This window comes from Spermophilus citellus, assembly GCF_964194105.1.
Source record: "Spermophilus citellus genome assembly, chromosome: 3".
NCBI lineage: Eukaryota > Metazoa > Chordata > Mammalia > Rodentia > Sciuridae > Spermophilus > Spermophilus citellus.
In genome coordinates, this window is record NC_138184.1 from 89,777,696 (window position 1) to 89,802,259 (window position 24,564).

General features: G+C 60.2%; 1 protein-coding gene across 1 annotated transcript; it reads left to right on the plus strand.

Annotated features, from left to right (window-relative positions):
- Positions 1-24,423, plus strand: HIP1R (huntingtin interacting protein 1 related). The gene is made up of 32 exons (XM_081283624.1): positions 1-207; positions 11,741-11,804; positions 12,068-12,210; positions 12,353-12,409; positions 13,336-13,416; positions 13,816-13,892; positions 14,146-14,207; positions 16,091-16,231; positions 17,161-17,218; positions 17,306-17,381; positions 17,534-17,674; positions 17,772-17,833; positions 17,963-18,035; positions 18,107-18,290; positions 18,362-18,450; positions 18,533-18,649; positions 18,725-18,826; positions 19,065-19,259; positions 19,736-19,883; positions 19,982-20,068; positions 20,476-20,583; positions 20,765-20,901; positions 21,085-21,195; positions 21,421-21,479; positions 21,665-21,695; positions 21,775-21,837; positions 22,152-22,252; positions 22,394-22,499; positions 22,590-22,713; positions 22,803-22,864; positions 22,964-23,170; positions 23,264-24,423. The coding sequence occupies exons 1-32, from the start codon at positions 115-117 to the stop codon at positions 23,309-23,311; spliced, it is 3,207 nt and encodes a 1,068-aa protein (XP_081139750.1). The 5' UTR covers positions 1-114; the 3' UTR covers positions 23,312-24,423.
- The last annotated feature ends 141 nt before the right edge of the window (positions 24,424-24,564 follow it).

The window sequence follows — 24,564 nt, forward strand, 5'->3', positions numbered from 1 at the left end:
GGCGGGGCCGCGGCGGCTCCTCCCCGCGCGGTGCTGCGGCCTCGCGGTGCCTAGGCTCGGGCCGCGCCGGACGCCTCAGTCGCGCGGAGCCGGGCAGGGGCGGGCGGCAGCAGCATGAACAGCATCAAGAACGTGCCGGCGCGGGTGCTGAGCCGCAGGCCCGGCCACAGCCTGGAGGCCGAGCGCGAGCAGTTCGACAAGACCCAGGCGAGCACGGGCGGCGGGCGGCGGGCGGCGGGCGGCGGGCGGGCGGCCTGTGTCCCCCCGGCGCGCCGAGCTCCACGGCCGGAGCGCCGGCGCAGGTGAACCGGAAGCCGCGGCGCGCTCGTGGGCACCGCGGCGGGGAGGCAGCCGATAGTCCGGGAAGAGGGGAGAGCGGGGTCGGAGGTGGTTCTGGATCCAGGTGGCCCAGAGCTAGGGGGTGGGGCGAAGGGAGCCTGGAGCGAGGGGGCCTGGAGCGAAGGGCGGAGGGGGCCCTGGATCGAGGTGGTCGGGAGCGAGGGTTGGAGGTGGCCTGGATCAAGGTAGCCCGGGCCTGGGGGCTGGGGCGGAGAGGTCCTGGATCAAGGTGGTCAGGGGCGAGGGTCGGAGGTGGCCTGGATCCAGGAGCCGGGAACAAGGGGCGGAGAGGTCCTGGATGAAGGTGGCACGGAGCGGGGAGCGGAGGGGGACCGGGGCCCAGGTGCGCCCTGGCCCTGCCTCCTCCCTCCGCCTGCAAACAGATGCCCCACCTGGGAAGCCGAGCGTTTCCTTGGAGGAAACTCTGCTTCCTTTTCTCCGGGGCCGTGTCCAGGGCTGCACAGCAACTTATTATTGCCGGGTGAAGTTTCACGTATGTCGCCGGACTTGTTTGCCCGCTCGGGGCCCCGCACAAACAGGCTGCCACCCCCTGGGTCCACCCCGGCGCCCGACAGACGGAAACTTCCCAGGCTCACATCCTGCGCTCCCACGCGTGCTTCCCTTCCTGGGAGGGCCTATCCTGGGAAGGTGTTGGGAAATTAAATAATGGCGCGGGTGTGTATTTGTACATTGTTGGTGCCACGATGGAGGCGTTGTGTTGGTCTGGTGTTGTCTTCCTCTTCTATTTTACAAACTGTGAGGTGTTCTTATGCCTGGGGCATACTTGCTCATTTGCCAAAATAAGTCAACCAAGACTGAAATGGCTGAAAATTTTTACTTAAGAAATAAAGGAAGCCAAAAGTACTGCTATACTTTGGTCTGAAGCAGGTTGGTTGACATTTGCATTTGTGGCTGCCCTGAACAAGTTCCTTCCCTCTTGTCAGAGCAAAGTGACTTCTGTGGTTGCTTGCAGAATAAGTCGGCACATACTGTCTAAAACAGCTTTCTTTTTGAAATAAGGGAAAACACTGGGAGACCTGCTAACCTTTGTGCTTGTGATTGACAATGAAAGTGATAGTAAACCTCATGACGTGGAGGGTCCACACATGCCAAGTGCAGGCACCAACTTGATTGCAAATGATTAATTTGTCCTTGTCATCGTCATCTGGTCCAGCCTGGAAAGCTCGTCATAAAAACAAATGTGGCATTTAATTTAAAGTCATTAATACATAATTAATTGTGTCAGGAGCTTGCAGAACATAAGAAGAAACACTGAATTTGAATTTGCAGAACATAGGAAGAAACACACCACTGAGAATCTGGTGGTGTGCGGAACTTCTTTGATTCACTGATTTTTTTTTTTTTAGATTTCCTGTCTTTTGAGGAGGTGGAGGAGATGAGGTTTAAAGGGCCAAGTTCATTGATCTTACTCTTACATGACAAGGGCAACTTTCCTGAATGTCAAAGATAGAGTCTGACACAGAACCACACATTTTGGTGGCTGGTCTGAAAACAGAAGGCAGGTTGTTTTGTTTTGTTTTTGCTCTTTGAGTCTTTGAGGGACTGAAAGAGTTACTTTTAATGAGAACTTTGTAATGGGTGAATCTCACAGAACTCATCCTTTTTAGGCACGGATGGAGTTGAAATCTAACCTATGGGTTTGCCTGTTTTCGAGGTGACTTATGGAGGGATGTAAGAATGAGGCTTTTTAAGTGGTTAATATTTAATTAGATCGTTCCCAGAAATATCTAGTGAGCTGTCAGCCAGGCCCCTTGGTGGAAAAGGCGTGGAAAGCTGAGGCTGCTGCTTCTGTGTCCCCTTTGGGACAGAAAATAGCACATCCAATCCTGGGACCAGCTTCCCTTTGGAACATGCTGCCTGTCTTGACAAGGGCCTCAGCGCCATGAGCTTCAGGGGTGCTCTGGGCTGGCTTAGAATTTAAGTCCTCACCAGCGACCAGCCTGATCTCTCAGCTCTCAGGCCTGGGACAGGAGGAAGAGCAATGCTTCCATGTTTGTTTTCTGGACAGGACCCCCCCCCCCCGCCCCGTCTCACACAGATCTGTGTGTCTAGCTCTCAGGAGTGTTAAGGGGAGGCAGTTGGAATTCCTTCTGGCAGCCAGTGCTTATGGCTATGGCACCATGTAGGCCATTATGTTCTCCGTGTCCCAGTGCCTTTGGTGATAAGTGCTCCTTTTTATTAAAATGAAAGGACAAACTTTTATTGCCTGCTTCTCATTGTTATATTCTGAATACAGAATACTGCAGAATAGACCCGGGTACTGTGGCTCTCACCTGTGATCCCAGTGACGGGTCATAGACTGAGGCAGGAGGATAGGAAGTTCCAGGTCTGCTTCAGCACCTTATTGAGGCCCTGTCTCAAAATAAAAAACATGAAAGGGACTGAGGGGTATAGCTCAGGACAAAGTGCCCCTGAGTTCAATTCCTAGTACTGCCAATAAATAAATAAATAAGTTCTTTAAAATTCAAAAATCGAATTACCTTGTGATCCAGTGCCCCTGGATTCAATTCCCAGTATCCCTGTGCCCCTCCCCCCCAAAAACACACACACATACACACACACACGTACTGTGGAATTCAGCACCTGTATTCTGCACTACTAACACGATGGTGTGGCTTCGTGAAACACGCCTGTAGGCAGGTAGCCCTGATTTCTAGCCTGTGTCCCTGGGCAAGTTGCTTAAGTCCTGAATTTGTTTCCTCGAAAATAGGGATGATTCCTTTTACCTCACAGAAAGGTATGAGAGACACTGTGTGGCAGGCCGAGTGATGGCCCCTCAAAGATGTCCACATCTTTAATTCCCCAAACTAGTGAATATGGCACCTGACTTGTACAGGGAATTCAGGTTGCAGTTGAAACTCAGTTGCCTCACAGCTGACCGTGGGATCGGGAGATTGTCCTGGGTTACCCAATGGATCAGGTGGGCCCAATGGATCACAAGGATCTCTTACTGTAGACAAGGGAGGATGGAGAAGAGGTCAGAATGGGAGACTCTTCCAGCCAGGGGTGGCTTTGCAGGTGGAGGAAGGAGCCAGCAGCCAAGGAATATGGGCACCACCTAAAAGCTGGAAAAGGCAAGGAAATGGTGCCTCCGTCCCCCAGGACTTCCAGAGAGGAAAGCAGCCCTTCTGACACGTTGCTTTCAGTCCTGTGAGACCCTTTCCAAACTTCTGACCTCCAGAACTGTAAGATGACAGATTTGTGTTGTTTTAAGCCACAAAATGTTTAGCAGTTTTTTAACAGCAACCATAGGGAACTGATCCATGCTACATGTAAAACGTGGTGCAGCGCCTAGCACACAGTAGGGTCTCAGGAGAAAGCTAGCCATTGTTCTCCCTTCCCTACTTCTTCCTCCGGAATACACTTCTTCCTCCGGAATACCTGAGATAGCTTGTGGGCCTCCACTATGGAGAAAGCCATCTCTGAAGCATGGCACGCCCAAGGACCCGGCAGATAGGCCTGGGACGTGCTGATTGTGGAGTCCTGTTTCCTCCTTTACCTGTGGGCTGTTGGCCTCTCTGGAGGGCAGTTTACCCCACAGGAAGTGGAGGAAGAGCCAGAGGTGTCCTCTCAGGATGAGAGAAACCCTTTACATCACAGCCCCTGCAGGGCTACTTGGCCACTGCTCATGAGGCCAGGGCAGCACTGACCACAGAGAAAGCTGCCCAGGCGTGAGGACGAGGGGGCCAGTAGAAGTGGCACTGGGAAGCGGGTCATAGGTCATCCTCCAGGGCAGCCCTGCAGGACCCAGATCTTATAAAGATTAACATTTATTGACAACTGAGGACAGCTGGCCCTGGCTGCCTGACACATCCCAGTTGAAGCAGCAGAGGAGCCACAGGTGTGAGTTTCGGTGGCCTGGTGGCCTCTAGGAAAAGCAGACAGGTGAGGTGGGTTTAACCTTGTGTGCTGGGTGACGCCCGTGGGATCCTGGTGAACATCGGGGAGTGCTTGGCGCCGGCTTCTCCCACCAGGTCGTTCAAGTCCCATGTATACTTGACACCTGCAGCTCATGCTCCTCTGGACTCCACCTGGGGGGTGCTCAGCAGTGACACGGCCAGTGGCCACTCCTGGACACTGCAAGTCCAGAAGCACCTGGGAGCTTTTCAGAATGTCAGCAGGCCGTCCCCTCCCCAGGCAATGGCAGATGTGCTGAGGCAAGCCAGGCTCTTCTCTGAAAGCAGAAAGCTCACCCCAGCCTGGGAGGCCACCCCCCGCCCACACAGACCCTTGCAGTGCTGCCAGACTTCCCGGCTGCTAGAGGCCACCTGGCCCTGCTGGGGCGTCACCTGAGCCACGTGCTGGTCAGAGTGGGACAGAGCTGACCATTCTTTACCTGCTCACCCCAGGACACACCAGCGAGACCCATGGACCGTGTATCTCTTAGCCTGTTCTGCAGTTTTGGGTGTCCTGCGAGAGGGTTAAGATCATTCTCGTGCCTCGCTCCCTGCCACCGGAGGGACATGAGCTACAGCATATGCCTGCAGTTAAGAGCCGGGGGCAGGCCTGGCCCTATACTTCACTGCCCTGGGCCTCAGTGTCCTCATCTGCAAAATGGGGTGCCTCATAAGACCCCCGTGAGGGGCTGTGAGAACTGCGGACGTGCCTGGCCCCTGCCTGGCTGTGGCAAGTGTGGTGCCAGCTGTTTCCTGTGTGCAGAAAGCCAGACGGGCTGAGAGGGATAGAGAGTGCCCCTGCTGGGTCCTGCCTGTGCCCGAGCTGAGCCAGCGTGTGGGGGAGGACAGTGGAGCTGGGCTGGAGAGTCAGCGGATGGCGGCCCTACCAGGTGGGGCACAGCTGGCCCTGGGAGGCGGAGCTGCAGTGCCCCTCCCATGCTGTCCAGGAGAGGCAGGCAGGCTGGGGCCAGGGCAGCCAGGAAGTCCTGCAGGACCGCCCCTTTCAGAACAGGGGCAAGAGTGCAGCTGAACCCCCGCCCCGCCTGGCCTTGAGGCCCAGTTCAGCCAGTGCACTGCGCCCTTGTGAAGGAAGCCCTGCCGGCCACCTGATCCCAGCCACGGTGCTATGTGGCAGCCCCCAGGTTGAGTCTAGGCCTGCTTGGCCGAGGGACAGGGAAACCCAGCTGGCTAACCTGAGACGCTCGGCCAGCCTGGCGCCACCGTGCCAGCTCCACTGTGCCACTTGGCCTCGCCCCTCCCTCCACCTGTGAACCCCTATTTATTTCAGGGCTGACTACAATATCATCTTGTTTATGAAGCTGCCACCCTCCTCCTCAGAGCCTTGGTGCATGATGCACACTGGGTCCCTGTCACAACGCAGCCGGCCAGTAGATCAGGGAGAAGCGGACAGACATGAGGCTGGGTGTCTATCCAGGGCCATCAGCTGTTCAGATCCACGCTGTCCACTGCACCCGGGCGAGGACAGAATGCCTGGCCCAGGGCCATGCTCAGCAAGTGCCACTGCAGGCTCTGGGCCCACGGGTCCCATCTTTGATGCCGTCCTCTTGTTGAAGGCTGGACCCTGTGGGGCCACGCTGGGGACTTGTGAGCTGGTGGAGAGAGATAGGTTCCGGCGGGACTATTTTTCCTCTGGCTAAAATACACACCAGCGCCAAACTGCAGTAGGTGTGTCTGCCTGGGAGTGACTCAGTCCTCTGGCTTGTGGGACAGACAGGTCTGTGGTGATGTCACTGGTGCCCCAGGAACAAAACCGCCCAGTGGGCTCCCTGTCCATTCCGGAGCCAGCGCAGCAGAGCGAATCTTCCTGCTCCTCCGTGTCACCCTACAGAGCCCAGAGCGGAGGTGGCTGTGGGTTGGGCTGTGAATTTGTTGACAGTGTCCAGGGCTCTCCATCCTCTGCCCAGTGCAGCTTCCTGATGACAGGAGTGAGGGGGAGGCCAGGACGGGCAGGACAGGGACGCAGACGGACAGAGCCAGGGCAGGACTCTCACACCGCAGACTTCCTGTCTGCCGAGGTGACGGCCTCTCCTGGCTGTGCCTGTGGTTCATCCTCGCAGCCTCGGCCACAGACACCCTGTGTTTGCTGTCATCAATGGTCTTTGAGGTGGCCACGGTGCCTGAATGAGAGCTTTCTGTCCTTGAGAGCGCAGAGTGAAAGAGCCCGCCGCCCTGCCAGCGCCGGGCCCTCTGAAGGACGTTTCTGTCCCTGCCAAGTGCCGCTGTGAGGCCTCGTGATAGCGGCACAAGGAGGCTTAAGTCTGATTCATCGCAGGACTGATTTTAAAAATAGAAATTGTTTTATAATAAGTTACTTTACTATTTGACTCTAGTGGATAAATTATTAGCTGGAGAAAGAGCCACCGCCTTGGGTTTCCCGTGCTTGTGCCTCAAAGAGCTTCTGTGCCTTCAAGTATCCCACTCATGTTTGTCCAGAGAAGGTCCCTCGCCTGCCAGGCGTTAGGGTGAGGCCCTGGAGATGCAGTTTGGAGGAAGATGTGCAGCTGTCCCTCGGTTCCAGGACCCTGGAAGGTGCGAGTTGCTCATGTGAAACGGGGGAGTGTTGGGCATAAGCTCGTCTCCTCCTGAGTCCTTCAGATCCTGGGTTTATAATCCCTGATGCAGTGCAATGTAAAGAGTCATCGTCCTGCATTGATCAGGAGACCGTGACAAGGAAAAAGTCTCCACAGGCACAGTCTCTCCCCCACAGTGCCTTGATTGGCAGTTGGTTGAACCTGGGTGCAGAGAGCCACCATTCTCTGTTCAGGAGGTTGGAGATGGGGACAGAGTGTAATTAACAGGTTTCTTTAGGTGACAGATGCTCTGGATGAACTTAGGAGCATGAAGTGGTCGCTCTAGGGGTGCTTGAGGGAAGGACCCCAGGGATTGCTGATGCTCAGAGCCCACGGTGGGAGGAGGCTGGAGTGGGCACTGGCTCGCCATTCGAGGGACAGGTGGCAGGCACTGGGCAAGGTGTTGTATTATTTCTTATTTATTTTTGCAGTACTAGGGATTGAACTTGGGTGCTCTACCACTGGGCTGCATCCCAGTACTTCTTAAAACAAAAAATTTTTTTGAGATAGGGTCTTGCTAGGTTGCTGAGGCTGGCCTCAAACTTGCTATCCTCCTGTCCCAGTCTCCTGATTCGCTGGGATTGCAGGCCGCTGAACTGCTCCCCAGACCAAGCTTTGTGCACATCCACTTTGTAGGAGACCTGAGAGTTTTCTTTTCCTGCTTCACAGTCTGGGGAGCATGCAGGCCAGGGCCCTGAGACCTCAGGGTGCTGCTCCTGGCAAGGGCGGGGCTGGGTGAGAAGAGCCACTCATCCTGTTCTGTGGGCTTCTGAGGAGGACAGCAGCGACACTTCCTAAGTCCTCACTTCTCCCTGTGCTGAGCTCTGTGGACCCAAGAGTCCACTTAGCCCTGACTCCCACCCACAGGCCATAGGTTTCCAGAGCCCAGCTATGGAACCGTGGCCCCCTGTCTGCCCCAACCACATGGCTCCTCCCTGAACGGGCTCCCCCGAGTTCCTGACCGTGTGGCCCAGATGTAGGTGCCACTGTGGTCTGTGAAAGGCCCCACACTTGATGGGCGGCACTGGGCAAACCCCCTCCCCCACCTGGCCTCACTGATGGCATTGATACCTGCCACTGTTCCTGCCTGGAGCTGGGCACCTCTCAGGAAGTGTCTCCTTGCCTTGCCTGGGTCTCCTGTCTCCTGAGAGGGCACCCTCTGGCATGTCCCTGGGGTTGTGTCAGGGTCCAGCATTGACAGCTCTGGACCTCTTAGCTCTGGGCTCTGTCTGGCCTCAGCCTTGATCTTGGTCCTCTGTGCTCCTCAGTGGGTTTTTCTGAGACCAACAAGGACGGGTTCTCCTGGAAGCAGGGCAGGAGTATCCTGAGGGCTCGGGCTCCTTGATGTGGCCCCACCTGGCTGCGGGACAGAACCACCTGCGAAGGGTCGAGGGCGAGTAAAAGCTGGGCTTCGAGTGGAGCCTTAGGAATGGGGGTGTGGGAGCCTCCTGGCTGCACCTGCCCGCCCAGCCTGAGCCTCTGTTACCTGTGGTGTGAACAAAGCCCCAGTCCAGTCTGGGCCTGATTTGCAATCAGGCTGGTCCTCTGGTGTTGGTGGACCATGGGAAGCTGGGGTCCTGTCAGAGACCAAGAGGACGTCTGTATTGACCTGGGTCAGTCTCCTGGAGACAACCACAGCCACATAGCCCAGCAGCCACCTAGAAGGTGCCCAGGTTAGTCCGCAGGGCCCAGGGACACAGCATGAGTCCCCCACCTCTAGCTGAGGGAGCATGGGCAGTTGCTCGGCCCTGTCACCGTGTGAAGAGCGCGGAGCAGCCCCCGCATGGTTGGCTATGATCTTGAGCAGTGATCGGCCTCCGAAGCCTCCATTTCCCCATCCACCTACTTCTAGGGTTCCTGGGAGGACTGAGACCCTTGCAGCAAAGTGCTCGGCCGAGCCTGCACGTGGCTGAGCTCCAGAAAGATGATCTGAGGTTATTGAGACCAGTTTGCCGGCCTGTGGGACACGTGCTTCACGAGAGGAGCTCGGGGATGGGGCAGCTGCAGGGCCTTACCCAGCCCTGGTCCCCTGTGGGCCACCTGCAGCCCTCCTGAGAGCGGGCAGCTCCTGGGGCTCTCGGGGTCTCCGGGGAACGATTGTGGACCACTGGGTTTTCCAGGCCGGACCGCAGCAGTGGCCTGTGTGCCATGAAACTGTCACCTCTTCTCCCGAGCAAGATACCTCCCCAGACGCTCTCCATTGCCCCGTGACCCTCCTCCAGCTCTGGGTCCCCCTAGAGTGCAACCTCGAGTGTGTATCAAGCCACTCTGCTCAGGAGGTGTTTCCCTTCGCAGCAATGGACCCCGCTGGCCGCCGGGTTTCACTTCTACTTGGCTCGAGGGCCATGCCGGGGCCGAGGGAAGTGTTTTCCCAGCCAGAGAGAACCCCCAGGCGGCCGGGGTGGCCCTCCAGCTCCCCTTCACCCTCTGGTCCCTCCACCCACAGTCTCATTAACCCCTCCAGGCAGCCTCAGGATGGCAGGCTGGAACTTTGGGACCCAGGACCAAGTGTCACTAAAGTCAGGCCTCCGGGAGACTTTGACCCTGGAGCAGAGCTGTGTCACAGAGGGAGGTGCCCAGGGCACTGCCAACTCTGAAGCCCCCTTTGAGAAGGTCCAGTATTAGAGGCTGGTGAGGTGGGGACAGGGTCAGCAGGGGCCTGCCTGGCCCCCTCCTGGAACGAGCAGGAAGCCCAGGGGTGCCCACAGCCTCCCCCTGTGTAAGCACTGGGCCTCCTGTGCAGCGTGCGGCCCCACACATCTGCCCGCCCTGCACACAAGGGGGCTGTGTTCCCCGGAGCCAGCCGGCGCCTGGGCGACTGACACGGGCCTGTCCCCTGTGGGCAGGGTGGGGAGCAGGCATCACTGGGGCCACCACAGACTGTGCCAAGCGCCCATGCTGTCCTGGGGCTGCACTTCCTGGAGCCTCCCTGGCCTCTGTTTTGTGCCCAGTGCAGGAGCCTCCGGCCGGGTGCCACAGCCCAGGGGAGGCGGATGGTAAATCAGGAACACGGCCTGTTGGAGGGCGCTAGGCACATAGAGAGCCCCAGGCCAGGTCTAGTGGGGCAGCGGGGCTGGGCTCCCAGGGCTCCGGCCCATAGTGAGGGCCTCCCCCCCCCCGGGGGGGTCCTGTGTCTGTGCTGAGGACTGTGGGAGCAGCTTCTTGCTGGGAATCTTCTAGGCCAGGTGGCAGTCGTCACTAGACCAGCTCAGGTGACAGGGCATCTGGGGCTGGGATTACACACTGGGAGCCAGGACTCTGCTGGCTTCTGAGCCACAGCTGCTCGCCAGCTGCCCGGGGAGGCGCAGCCCCACCTGCCCCGTGAGTCCCGCACCAGGGCAGGCAGTACCTGGGGCTGTGTGGCTGTTGCTGGGGACACGTGGAGTCGGCGGAGCCGGCTTCGAACCCTGGCCTTACCCCCGTTAGTAGGACAGGCAGAGGCACCCCCTCTGCCTCATTTTCTTCCTCAAGAAAATCTCCTTCCAACAACCTCCCAGGGTGCTGCCCGGAGGCATGTGGCCTTGCTGGCACATGCACTCGCAGAGAGTGGCTGCTGCCAGACCTTGCCCTCCTCATGGCCACTGCCGTGGACAGTGTCCCCTCAGCGGGGGCGAGGACCCCTGGGCATGGAGTTGCCAAGGCTCACAGCAGCTTTCACCATGGTCCTTGGTCACTGCTTGTCCACGAAGGAGCGGAAGCCCCAGGAGGCCCAGGCTGGGCAAACACTACAACAGGTGGCCCGGCAGCCTCATGTCTGACTGGCCAGGGTTTGCAAATGAGGGAGCCAGAGCCTGTGTCCTCAGGGCCCTGGTACAGCAAGGAGGCAGAGTTGGCTGCAGCCCCAGGTCCCCGCATCCCAATGAGCCACTACAATGGGCCCTGTGTGCGAAAGGGGGTCAGCACGCCTCGCTGAGTGGCAGGGTGCAGGGGCCGCTCAGACTGCCTGCCCGGGCCCTGGCTGCCCCCAGGTCTGCGCATCCACCAGAAAGGGCTGCTTGGCACTACCAGGCCTCCCCCGTGTACAGAGAGGACACGTGCCCCAGCGGAGCGGGTGCCAAGGTGCCCACAGTAGAGCCTGAGCAGATGAAGTCACCACTGTATAAGGCAAGGTAGGGACCACTTAGGTGGCAGAGGGGAAGAGCTCAGGGCCGGTGCCCAGACAGCTTCCCAGTGCAGCCCCCTGGCTCAGCCCAGCTGTCCATGGCCTGGGCAGCCTTCACTCCAGACACGCCGATGGCCCGGTGGGCAGAGGCCATCAGACCTGCCACCGAGAGAAGTAGTTTTGGCAACAGCACATGGCAGGTACACCTGAGCCTCCAGCAAGGGAACAACTGTCTCAGGTGCCTCACAGAAGGCACTAAGCTGGTGGAGCTGGAGCTGGCCTCTGGGACACGTGGCACTGGACTGTGTGGAGTGAGAGGTGGCTCCTGCCTGGGTTTCAGGCAACATGGAAGGGTGCTGAGCGGGCCTCCTCCTGCCTTCCTCCTCCCCCAGGGCCACAGTGGCCATCCCCCTGGGTGGTAGGAACTAGCCAGGACCCAGTTCCTACAGAGATGGCCCTCAGGCAACAAACAGGCCCTGTGTCTGCGGTGCCGAGGGGGATCAGTTGACAGCCTTGCCTGGAGCCCTTCCTCCTGTCACTCTGCTCTGGCCATCCCCCAGCACTCCTCCCTGGGACCACAGAGGTGCCTCCTCAGCCATGAGCCCAGCTTCTGTCCCACCCCCCAGATCTGGCCTGTCGTGGGCTGTAGTTTCAGCTGAGTGCTTCAAGTCAGAGAAGGCTGTGCCTGGGCTGCTCGGTGAGAGGTCCCCTCCCGCATCACCGCGCCTCCACCTCTCACTGTGTGGCCCTCTCGTGGGGCTTCTGAACTCTGCCTCCTGTGTCTCTCACAGGCTATCAGCATCAGCAAGGCCATCAACAGCCAGGAGGCCCCCGTGAAGGAGAAGCATGCCCGGCGTATCCTCCCTTGCCCCCGCCTGGGGGATGGTGGACGGGCACACCCTGGTGGTGGGAGTTGGGGCAGTTCAAGTCTGGACACACGTTCATGACCTTGCCCTCTGTCTTGTCCTCTGCTGAAAACCCTGGTCCTTGTGGCTTGGGACAGGGGTGTGGGAGCAGGGTGGGGGCAGCCAGGTTCTCCCGCATCTCAGGGCAGCTGCACTTACTGAGCGCGGTGCACCTCAGCCTGCCTTGCCTTGCACTTGGCCTTGACCGCGCAGGCATCATTCTGGGCACTCACCATGAGAAAGGGGCCTTCACCTTCTGGTCCTATGCCATCGGTCTACCGCTCCCCAGTAGCTCCATCCTCAGCTGGAAGTTCTGCCATGTCCTCCACAAGGTCCTCCGAGACGGGCACCCCAATGTGAGTTGCGGCCCCCAGAGTCTGACCTCAGCTCCAGGCCCTTGGGCCCTGCCTGTGCCCTCCGCCTTGTCCCTCTGCCCTGGTGGGAGCGCGTCCTCAGGCCCCCTAAGCCTCTGGGTCCTCCTTGCCCTTCCCACCGCAGGTGCTGCATGACTGCCAGAGGTACCGCAGCAACATCCGGGAGATTGGAGACCTGTGGGTAGGTGCTGCATCGCGGCCCGCACCTCCCCGGCATGAGTGCGCATAGGCAGAGTGGAGGCAGACGCTGGGAGGCTTGGTGGGGCTGTGGAGGATGGTTGGGGTGAGGTCGTGCTGTGCCTCTCCCAGCCCGAGACCGGTGGGCCTCCAGCCCTAGATCAGGGAGGCCCTTCTGTCCCTGCAAGTTGGAAAATGTGGCAGTTCCAGGCTGGCCTCCCAGGGGGCAGTTAGAGACCAGCTGCTGTAGAAGGGGTTGGAGATGCACCCCTCCCCACAGTTCCCCAGGACCTACAGACACAGGGCTCTGAGCACCCTGGGGAGCTGTGTCCACTCCCAGGTCCTCAGGAGTTAGGCTGCTGGGGGGGTGGGGGAGAGACCCTCTGGCCAGATTCTCTCTCAGAGCACTAGGGGTCCTCAGCTGTCCTGTGGCCCCTGGAGCAGACCCAGAGCAGGGCAAGGGTCCTGCTGGGGCAGCGCCCTGTCCAAGGCCTCTGCCTTTTATCCATGTCCCTTGAAGTAAGGGGAAACACGTCCACGGTGCTGAGTGGACACAGGCTCTGCTGGTGTCCCGGCCCTGGAGCCTGAGCAGGAGGGAGGGTGTGCAGACTCCTGTTGGCATGTGCCTCCCCATCTGCCACCAGCTCTTCAGTGAACTGTCCCCACTCAGAATTGGCCTGTGGCCCTGGACAAAGAGCTGTCTTCTCACAAGAGTTTTTCTGGCAAGAATTATGAGGAGTAAGATCAACAGGAACAGGGACGCTGGGGCAGAGGAGGCGGCAGGCAGTGTGCTGAGTGAACAAGTGGCCTGCCCTCGCTCTGGTTCCTTCCACCTGCATTCCTACCTGTCCCCACGCCTGCCCAGTCCCTGAGCTTTCTGGGCATGTTCTCAGGGCAGCGGGCCCTCACCCTGGGCTCTGTTCTCCACAGGGGCACTTGCATGACCGGTACGGGCAGCTGGTGAACGTGTATACCAAGCTGTTGCTGACCAAGATCTCCTTCCACCTCAAGGTAGCTTCCTCTGCTCTCTGGTGGCCTGGGTCAGAGAGGAGGCTGGGATCTGCCCGAGTGGGCTGTGCACTCACCAGGGAGGCCAGCACGAGCTCCCAGGACTGCTCTGGTGTTTCAGGACGGCCGGGTGATCCCAGCCCTTGCTCCACACCTGTGTGTCCTACCTTGGCTGCGGCCTGCTCCCCCTGTGGGCTCCCTCCACCACCCCAAAACCCTCAGCTATCCCTCTGCCTGCTGGGTCACAGCAGCGTGGCCACCTGGGGCTGGGTGCCCTCCGGGGCTCTCCCCTCCTCCTGAGAGCTAGAGCATTCCTGGGACAGAGCTGGCTCTGTCCGGAGCAGGGAGGGGATGTGCGGTGGGCCACCCCACATGGCTACAGCTGGTGGGGTTTCTCTGCAGCACCCCCAGTTTCCTGCCAGCCTGGAGGTGACCGATGAGGTGCTGGAGAAGGCGGCTGGGACGGATGTGAACAACATGTGAGTCTGCGTGGCCGGGAGCCTGGCCTCCCTCTCCTTCCTGCCTCAGTGCCCTGGTGTCCCCAGGCATTCCACCCCCAGTGCCCGCGGGGCCACGTGTTAATGAGCCCATGGCTTTCTGAGGTTGAGGGCCATACTCCCAGGAGAGCCAGCTCAGCTTACATGGGCGGTTTGTCCAGTGTGCAGGCAGGTGTGGGGGGAGGTCTTGGGGACCCGGAGGCCTGCCCAGCCACCTCATTGCCCTTCTCTGTAGCTTCCAGCTGACCGTGGAGATGTTCGACTACATGGACTGCGAGCTGAGGCTCTCCGAGTCAGGTGAGCCTTCCCCGCAGGTCACATAGGGGTCTGCATTACCACCGAGGACAGTGGGGAAGACCCCCACGACCAGACTGTACCGTGCTGTGTGCGCGTGTGGTCAAGCCCTGAGTGCCACCTGCCAGGCAAGCACCCCCTCCTGGTGCCTCCAAAGCACAGTGAGAAGCCCCTACTGCCCCCAGAGCCCAGCCCCTCTGCGATGTGTCCAGGTCACAGTCTCTGCTGCCTTGTGCCCTGTGTGCACATGGCATCACCACACGGGGCTTGGGCCATCAGGGAGCAGCCCTGTCCCCACCGCCATCCAAGAGAACTTAAGTTGTGTTGCCCATTTTCTGCCCTAAAGAGCCTCGACTCCCATCAGCCTCCTGGCCCAGGGGCCGGTGGCTGGTGGACAGGAAGTCTCAGGGGCTCGCCCTCCCGGCTGCAGGATTGTTCTGAGTGGCAGCTTCAGACAACTTGTGGTGACTCAGTGCTTTCCGTGGCGGGGCGAGAAGCGAATACCTTTTAAGGGAAATCTGGAAGCTGGGAAGGAGCCAGGCGGCCTCCCGCACCCTCAGGTCTAGACTGAGGCTGGCGGAGCACAGCGGGCAGTCAGTCCCCACAGGCCAGAGGCCAGCTTGGTGCAAGCGCTCCATGCCTGGGGGAGGCTGCCCGGGACATTACCTGGGAGGCAGAGGGCAGGTGATGGGGTGTGGCCCAACCAAGCAGCTGGCCTAGGTCCCCAGGCTGTGTCCTGGCACACATGTGCTGAGTCCAGGCCTTAGCACGGAGGCCACCGGCGCCTACGTCTCCACCCAGGCTGCTCTCACACGGAAGGAAGCCCATGTGGGCAGCGGTGGCCCCCACAAGGGAAGTGGAGAGAACTGGTCTCCACCCTGGTACTTGGGGGCACAAAGGCAGGGCATCGGAGCGGTGCCAGGTGCCGGTGTCTGCTGGAGAGACTCCCGGAGCCGTGCAGATGGAGGGTCCCTACCGCCCCCCGGTCACAGTAGACACAGAACTGATACCGAGCGCATGGTGGGGAGACTCAGATGCAGCTGAATCTGTTGTGGTCAGGGAAACTTCAGAAACCAGTTTGTGTGACTGCAGGTTGCAGGGCCGTGTTTGTCACACAGGGACAACCTGGAGCAGGGTGTGCTTTACACACCAAAACACGGGCAGTGTGGCCTGCAGCTGGAAGTTAAGGACTGCTGAGGGGTGGCCTTGCACCTCTCCCTTCTTGTCCCTCCCCTCCTGGGCTCTTTGCTGTCACTGCAGAGGTCCGCACCTGGCCCCACCCCAGTGGCCCAAGGGCTCCTCTGGACTCTGGCCAGCATGTGCCCAGTGTGGGGCCGCTTGGTTGCCCTCTTACTCTGCTTGCCGCCTGCTCTTCGTCCTTCCTCTGCCTCAGAAGATGTCAGCCACGACAGGCAGCCTCATGTTCGTGCTTGTCCCTCCTCAATAGCTCTGATACAGGGCCTGATTGTCAAAGGGCCCTCAGGGAGATCGGGTTTCAGGGTCACCTGGGGCTTGTAGAGCTGAGTGTTGAGCCTACAGCTGTAGGAAGGGATCTGAGGGACAGCCTTAAATGCCCTTCTCTAAAATTTAGAACAGGTTTGAGGCCCCAGGGCATGGGGCTCCTTGACCTTGACCTTGGGCATGCTCTTGGCAGGTAGCCACTGGCACAGGGGCTCCCATCTGCGGTGAGGAGCACGTTGATGCCTGAGATCTGGGTTAGAGTCCTGCTTGCTGACCAGATGGTCTGCAGCAGCTGCCCACTGCTGTGGCCACCTCATCACAGTGGCTGTGATGACATCATGAGGGGCCACCATGGCCTGGGCTGTCTCTAATGAATGTCCTCGGCCAAGTCTCATGCTCTCCCCTCTCACCTTTCTTCTGTGCAGTTTTCCGGCAGCTCAACACGGCCATTGCTGTGTCCCAGATGTCCTCAGGCCAGTGCCGTCTGGCCCCACTCATCCAGGTCATCCAGGACTGTAGCCACCTCTACCACTACACGGTCAAGCTCATGTTTAAACTGCACTCCTGTGAGTCACTGTGCATGACCCCTGGGGCAGCCGCAGCCTTGAGGGTAGCATTCATAGGCCTCGTGTCCATCCACGGTTACTGAGTCAGGAAGGAGAGTGAGAAGTCAGTTTAGAAAGAGCAATAGTAACTCACTGCCCACCAACATAGGTGCAGTGAAGAAAAGAAATCACTGTTTTCCAAAGCAGAGAAAGACTTTGTAGGGTTTTGTTTTGGTTGGTACTGAGGAATTAAACCCAGGACACTTGACTGCTAACCACGTCCCCAGCCCTTTTTATTTTTTACTTGGAGACATGGTCTCATTGACTTGCATAGGGCCTCACTAAGTTGCTGGGGCTGGCCTGGAATTCCTGATCCTCCTGCCTCAGCCTCCCAAGTCCCTGGGATTACAGGCTTGGGCTACTGTGACCTGCTTAGTTTTATGTTTTTACAACTGACTGCCTGGCACAGAGGGGACGGGGTCCCCCACCTTCTCCTGAGTTCATCTGCCACGTTCTCTGTGGGACCAGGAGCAGAAAGGCACCCATCGCTGTGCCGTTCAGAAGAGGGTTTTGACCTCCTCGAACCTCTGGAAAGGTCTTGTCCCTGGACCACACTGAGAACCTCCAGCTCAGGATGCATGTGCCGTTCTCTCCATAGTCCAGGGCCCTGCGGTGTGTCATCACGGGAATTTTGTGATCCCCCAAAGCTGGGCACAGCTCAATGCAGCCACACAATCCTTCCACCAGCTCACTGCTGTCTAGCTCAGAAAGTCAGAGCCGGAGCCCCCCCAGGCTCCCGCCTTCCCAGTGCCTTCCCATGTGGGTGGGGCTGGTCCGGTCACGGGTGCTCTGTAGTCTCTGACAGTCTAGAATGTGGAGGAACACAGGAGGGGAGAGAGCCACAAAGCAGTGTTCGGAGAGGAAACCTCCTAAACCTGTGCTGTCCCCAGGTCTCCCGGCAGACACCCTGCAGGGCCACAGGGACCGGTTCCATGAGCAGTTTCACAGGTACCAACCCGGGCCGGGCAAGGCACGGTAGGGACGCAGCTCCCTGACTCCTCTGTGACGCGTCCCTTTTCACCCTTCCCCCCTCAGCCTCAGGAACTTCTTCCGCAGAGCCTCGGACATGCTGTACTTCAAGCGCCTCATCCAGATCCCTCGGCTGCCCGAGGTGCCCACACCCTCCCAGACCCTGGCTGGAGCCCCTGGCCTCCAGTCCTCCCAGAACCCTGGGCAGTTGGCCAGCCCCACGGGGCTCTAGGGACAGTGGAGAATGGGCTTCCTTGGGGCTGGGTGAGCAGCTCTCATCTGCTGCCCCTGCAGGGACCCCCCAACTTCCTGCGGGCCTCAGCCCTGGCTGAGCACATCAAGCCGGTGGTGGTGATCCCTGAGGAGGCCCCCGAGGACGAGGAGCCTGAGAATCTCATCGAGATCAGCACTGGGCCCCCTGCTGGGGAGCCTGCGGTGAGCTCCCTGCTGCCCCCATGCCCCACCCCTGAGAAGGGGCTCTAGCTCCGCACACCCTCCTGGAGGCACTGGGGTGACTGCTGTGCCCTGCCAGGTGGTGGCTGACCTCTTCGATCAGACCTTTGGACCCCCCAATGGCTCCCTGAAGGACGACAGGTGAGGTCCAGGTAGCTGGCTGGGGTGGGGGGTTGGAAAGCGCCTCCCTGAGCTGCAGGATGCTTCTGCCTGCAAAGGCCTCGGGTGGGGAACAAAAGCTAAACTGGAGCCCAGGACCTCTGTCCTCAGGGACCTCCAGATCGAGAACCTGAAGAGAGAGGTGGAGCTGCTCCGCGCGGAGCTGGAGAAGATCAAGCTGGAGGTGAGGTGAGGGCCAGGGCGGGGCGCGCCCGCTGGGCCGGCAGGTTCCCACACTGTCCTTGTGTGCCCCAGGCCCAGCGGTACATCTCGCAGCTGAAGGGCCAGGTGAACTCCCTGGAGGCCGAGCTGGAGGAGCAGCGGAAGCAGAAGCAGAAGGCCCTGGTGGACAACGAGCAGCTCCGCCACGAGCTGGCCCAGCTGCGGGCATTGCAGCTGGAGAGCTCGCGGAACCAGGGCCTGCGTGAGGAGGCTGAGAGTGCGTGTGGCACTGCGGGCGCCAGGGGGGTCCCTGGCCCACCCAACCTCACGGCCTCTTCTCCCTCACAGGGAAGGCCAGCGCCACAGAGGCGCGCTATAGCAAGCTGAAGGAGAAGCACAGTGAGCTCATCAACACGCACGCGGAACTGCTCAGGAAGGTGTGTGGCCACCACCTCCCCCAGCCCATGGCAGGGCGGCCTGAGCCACGGCCACGAGCCAATCTGTCCCCTGCTCTTGCAGAATGCAGACACAGCTAAGCAGCTGACAGTGACACAGCAGAGCCAGGAGGAGGTGGCACGGGTGAAGGAGCAGCTGGCCTTCCAGATGGAGCAGGTGAAACGGGAGTCTGAGATGAAGGTACGTCTCCCCATGCAAAGCCCCGCCTGCGTCCCCCGAGCCCTGCTGCCCCAGTGACACGCTGTCCTGTTCCAGTTGGAGGAGCAGAGTGACCAGCTGGAGAAGCTCAAGAGGGAGCTAGAGGCCAAGACCGGAGAGCTGGCACACGCGCAAGAGGCCCTGAGCCGCACAGAGCAGGTGCTGGGGGCGGGTGCTGGGTGGAAGCCACCTCTTTCCTGTGAACAGGGCCAGACACTGGGTTCAGGGGGCCCTTAGTGGGTCCCCGATGCTGCTGTGACCCAGACCCAGAGGGTGCGTGGCATTAGGACCCAGCGCCTACCCTCTGGAGTCCCAGTGTACCAGGTGGCTTTGGAGACGGGGCTGCAGGGGTCGGCCATAAGCCTGGGTGGACCTGTTCATGGACACGTGCTCACAGAGCGGGTCAGAGCTGAGCTCCCGGCTGGACACACTGAGTGCGGAGAAGGACGCTCTGAGCGGGGCCATGCGGCAGCGGGAGGCCGACCTCTTAGCCGCCCAGAGCCTGGTGCGTGAGAAGGAGGCTGCGCTGAGCCAGGAGCAGCTGCGCGGTTCCCAGGAGCGGGGCGAGTTGCAGGGGCGCCTGGCGGAGAAGGTATGGCTGTCCTGCAGTGAGCACCACGGGGGTCCTCCCCAGACGGGGGTCCTCCCCAGACGGGGGTCCTGCTTGGTGTGCTCCGAGTCAGCTTTCCAGAACATTCTCTCCACGAAGCCCAGAGCCCTTCCCTAGCTTCCAGTCCTCCCACCCTGCCCAGCACTTCCTGTCTGCCTGCTCTTCTTTTAGCCACTTTCAGGGTGTCAGCATTTTGATTGGCCTTTCTCTAATGGTGGACAGTGCTGGGCATCTTGGCCTGTGTGTCTCTGAGAAACGCTTGTTCCAACCCTTTGCCTGCTTGGATGTTCTCCCACTTGGGAAGGGAGGCCTCCCTCTGGCAATCTCCATCCCCCAGCAGAGGGCAGCGCTTCCACACTGTGGGCCCTGACTGGCAGCACACAGTGTGACCCTGGGGCTGGGCCATGTCCCTGGGCCTTGGGGCTGGGTCTTTAGGCTGCTGTGCCCGCTGCCCACAGGAGTCTCAGGAGCAGGGGCTGCGGCAGAGGCTGCTGGACGAGCAGTTCGCCATGCTGCGAGGGGCTGCTGCCGAGGCCCAGGGCATCCTGCAGGATGCCGTGAGCAAGCTGGACGACCCCCTACACCTGCGCTGCACCAGCTCCCCAGGTGCACACTCGGGCCACCTCCCCACTGACCGTGCCTCATTCCCATCCCCCACCCTGAGCCGCGGTTGGGAGGGCCTCACTTTCTCTTTGTGCTTCCAGACTACCTGGTGAGCAGGGCCCAGGCAGCCCTGGACACTGTGAGTGCCCTGGAGAAGGGCCACACCCAGTACCTGACCTCGCTGGCAGGTGAGTGCCTCCAGCAGGTGGGCCAGGTGGGGCGGAAGCTGACAGGACTCTGGGTTTCTGCAGCCCCGCTGCCTCCCGCCTGGAGGGGAGCTGTTCAGGACCACAGCCACCTCTTCAGGAAGCCAGGCAGATGGCCCTGCCCACCACCACCTGGGGACCTGGCCCTGCGGGCAGGCAGCCTTCACCAGTGGGCTGTGGCTACCAAGTGTCCTTGCCGGGTGGAGGAAGGGGCCTGGGATCCCTGACATGCTTGGTCCCTACCCTGCTGCCCCTAGCTGCCCGACCTTGAGCATGCTCTCAGCTCTCCTTTCCTCATCCATGAGCTGGTGACGCTGGGGCCGCATTGTGAGCTTGCTGTAGGGTTCCCCAGTGTTTGTGTCTTGACCTCAGCCCTGTCATCTACACAGATGCCTCCTCTCTGGTGGCAGCCCTGACCCGCTTCTCCCATCTGGCTGCGGACACCATCATCAACGGTGGTGCCACCTCCCACCTGGCCCCCACTGACCCTGCAGACCGTAAGTGGGCCCTGGAGGCAGGGTCTGGCTGCTTTACCAGCTTGTCTTCCACAGGGATTTCCACAGATGTTAGGGGAAGGTGGGCATGCAGCCAGGTCCTGGCCAGGCCCCGGGCCAGGGTGTAGGGGCCTCATTGGGGTCCTCAGGTGAAGGCTGTGCTCACAGCCCTCTCCCACCACAGGCCTGGTTGACGCGTGCAGGGAGTGTGGAGCCCGGGCTCTGGAGCTCCTGGGGCAGCTGCAGGATCGGCAGGCTCTGCCAAGGGCACAGCCTGGCCTGGTGCGGACCCCCCTGCAGGGCATCCTCCAGCTGGGAGAGGTGAGATGTACAACGGAGCCCTGGGCTGGGGGTGCCCGGGCCAAGCTGCTCTGTGTTCCCTCTGGGTATGCCAAATGAGTGTCCCAGGCGGGACCGTGCCCTTTCACAGCCCAGGATCCCTGGACATTTTCCCCAGGCCCTGTGCTTGATGGAATTGAATCTGCCTGACTCTTGTCCTCCCAGGAGCTGAAGCCCAAGAGCCTGGATGTGCGGCAGGAGGAACTAGGGGCCATGGTTGACAAGGAGATGGCGGCCACGTCAGCAGCCATTGAAGATGCCGTGCGGAGGATCGAGGTGAGGACTGAGCTTGAGGGACTCCCCCGCTTCCTACAGGAGCCTTTGGGGGCTGCAGACCCTGGTTGGGTGGGCGCTGGCTGCACACAGTCCTGGAATCCGCCCCTGCTTTTCAGGGGTCCCCGAGGTCAGAGGGAAGAGGGTAGAGGTGGCCCCCGTGGTCTCTGGTATCCCCTCCCTCCCATGCTGCTCTGCCCAGCCAGCTCACAGCTGTCGTTGGTGCAGGACATGATGAACCAGGCCCGCCACGAGAGCTCCGGGGTGAAGCTGGAGGTGAATGAGAGGTGAGCCCCGGGCCCAGCCCCAGCAGCCCCCCTGCCCACCACTGGTTCCAGGAGGTTTTACCCTCCTGGCTCTGGAGAGGAATGCCTGGTCCCCAGCCTGCGTGGTGTCACGTGGGTAGGGCCACGGTGTAGAGCAACCAACCAGCCTCCCCCGTTTCTCCCACCCCACCCCCACTCCCCTCCAGGATCCTCAACTCCTGCACAGAACTGATGAAGGTGAGTGGGCGGCTGTGACCCCAGGAGGGCTCTGTGTCAGTCACCCTGAGAATCACAGGCAGCATTTTGATCTTGGCAGGCCATCCGTCTCCTAGTGATGACGTCCACTAGCCTACAGAAGGAAATTGTGGACAGCGGCAGGGTGAGCTGGGCGGGCCCCAGCTGACACCCCCCTGGCCGGGCCCCACAGCTGCACCAGCAAGGGATAGGTCCCTGGAAGGGGAATGACCCCAGAGCCCTCGCCCTTTCATGCTTGAGACTCCTGAAGTGTGCAGACAATGAGACCATGTGCCCCCTTTGGGTCCCTGATGCCCCAGCTGAAACCTCCACCCCAGGGAGGTGTCAGAATGTGCTCTGTGGCTGTGCGGAGGGGAGGTGGGGCCCCTAGGGACCCATTCCCACCTATGATGTCCACCTTGACTGGCCCGTCCCACCTTGTCCTCTCATTGCCACTAGGGGGCAGCCACACAGCAGGAATTTTACGCCAAGAATTCTCGGTGGACTGAAGGTCTCATCTCAGCCTCCAAGGCCGTGGGCTGGGGAGCCACACAGCTGGTGTATGTCATCCCGGTGGGGTGGGCAGGGTCTGGTCCCTGCGATGGAGAGTGGCTTGGGGGGGTCAGCAGGGCTCTAAGGGCCTCGGGTGGGAATGTGGGGGTGAGGCCCACCCCCAGGCCCTGACCAGCCCTGCCCCTCAGGGAGTCTGCCGACAAGGTGGTGCTTCACAAGGGCAAGTACGAGGAGCTCATCGTCTGCTCCCACGAGATCGCAGCCAGTACAGCCCAGCTGGTGGCCGCCTCCAAGGTGAGCAGCACCCATGTCCACAACCCTAGGCTCCATGGTCCTCAAGTACCCAGGGCTTAGAGCCCATGGCCTGCCTGGCCTTCCCCCCAGGTCAAGGCCAACAAGCATAGCCCCCACCTGAGCCGCCTGCAGGAGTGCTCCCGCACTGTCAACGAGAGGGCTGCCAACGTGGTGGCCTCCACCAAGTCAGGCCAGGAACAGATTGAGGACAGGGGTAAGCACCTGGGTGTCAGGTGGAGCTGCTGGCTTCCCAGATCTGGGCAGGAGTGGGCACCTGGACACTTTCTCTTGCCCCCTGGCCAGACACCATGGATTTCTCCGGCATGTCCCTCATCAAGCTGAAGAAGCAGGAGATGGAGATCCAGGTGGGCACCTGTGGCTGCCAAGCTCCTGCCTTCCGGAGCTGATCCTGGGGAGGGCTCCTGGGACTGGCTGGCAGCGCTGACGTGTGCTGTGGGGCACAGGTGCGAGTCTTGGAGCTGGAGAAGACACTGGAGGTGGAGCGAATGCGACTTGGGGAGCTGCGGAAACAGCACTATGTGCTGGCTGGAGTGATGGGGACGCCCAGTGAGGAGGACACCAACCGACCCGGCGCTGCCCCCAGAAGTGGGGCTTCCAAGAAGCCTCCCCTGGCCCAGAAGCCCACTGTAGCCCCCAGACAGGACCACCAGGTGCCTGGAGGAGGCCTGGAGTGGGTGGCTGTCCCAAGTTGGGCCTTGTGCTTCTGGCCTTGTCCACTGAGCCATTTACTCTCATCCCTGCAGCTGGACAAAAAGGATGGTGTCTACTCGGCTCAACTCATGAACTACTAGGCTCAGCTGAGGTCCAGCAGGGCAGCTGGAGGTCGGGCCTAGCCTCACATGGCTGTCCTGAAGGCATCCAGAGGCCTCTGAGAGGCCCCAAGGGGCCCAGCCCCTTGTACCTGGTGCCCAGGCCTCCTGCCTCACCATGCAGATCAGTGTCCCCAAGGCCCTAGCCTTCACTGAGCCTGAAGGGGCATGGGCCATGTGGGATGGTTCATCTGGATGAAAGTCTACTTATCTGCAATAGGAACTGCGGAGCAGCCAGGACCCAGCAGGCCGAAGCTGCAACTCTGCAGGAAATATATGGAGCGTTTTTAATATTCCAAGTTACAACTTAAGTTCATAGTCAGCACACTGGGAACAGGGCCATGTGTGGGTCTCCCTGCCTTCTGGACTCAGTGTCAGAGGTTGTAGGTAACAGAAAGGTAGGGTCCCTGCTGGCTATCAGGGACAAGGATACAACACCCATGGCCTTCCTGGAGTCTCGAGGTACCCTTGGGCCATGTGGTCTGGGCAGGGCAGGTCTTAAGGTAGCTGAGGGGGTGGAGGGTGTCACCCCTTTCTCCCTGGGCCTGGTGCTAGAGTATTGTGATGGGAGGCCCCAGGAGGAAGCCAGACTGTGGGAGTGAGCAGATGCTGCAGGCTGCGCCTGTAGCCACCCTGGCCCAGGGGCTGCCTTCCCTCCTGGGGTTTCCAGGTCAACTCTGCAGCTATCATCTCATTTTCTGTTTTCCATTCTCCTGAAGATGGTGAACTCAACTCTGCCAGAAAAGTCCCAGAAATCAGGATCCATGGGCCCACTTTCTAGGGGATCAGGAAATCTTGTTGGAGCCTCAGGGAGGGGCAGCCTGAGACTGGGAGCCCCACCTCTCCTGCTCCTGTGGATTTGAATGAGCTTGTGTTCCTTGAGCCCGAGGGATTGGCTAGGGGGTGGGAACCAGGCTGTGGGGGTAGAGCCAGCAGTGGGACTAGATAAGTGCCTGGCCCACCCCAGCCCCTTGGCCATCTACCCTGTGCCCCAGCCACGCCGAACAGAGCCCAGGTCTGGGGAGCCAGGTCCTCCTCTGGTGTTGCTGCTCCCCCATGTTGACGTTCTGTTGCAATAAAACATGCTGACTGTTGTCCCCAGTGCCCCAGTGAGGGGCTGCATCTGCCTCTTCATTGTTCCTGGGACATGCATTCCCTCTACAGGTCCTGGACAGTGAGACTGTGGGTGCACTTGGGACACAGGAACTTCACCAGTGCTGCTGCCAGTTTTACCA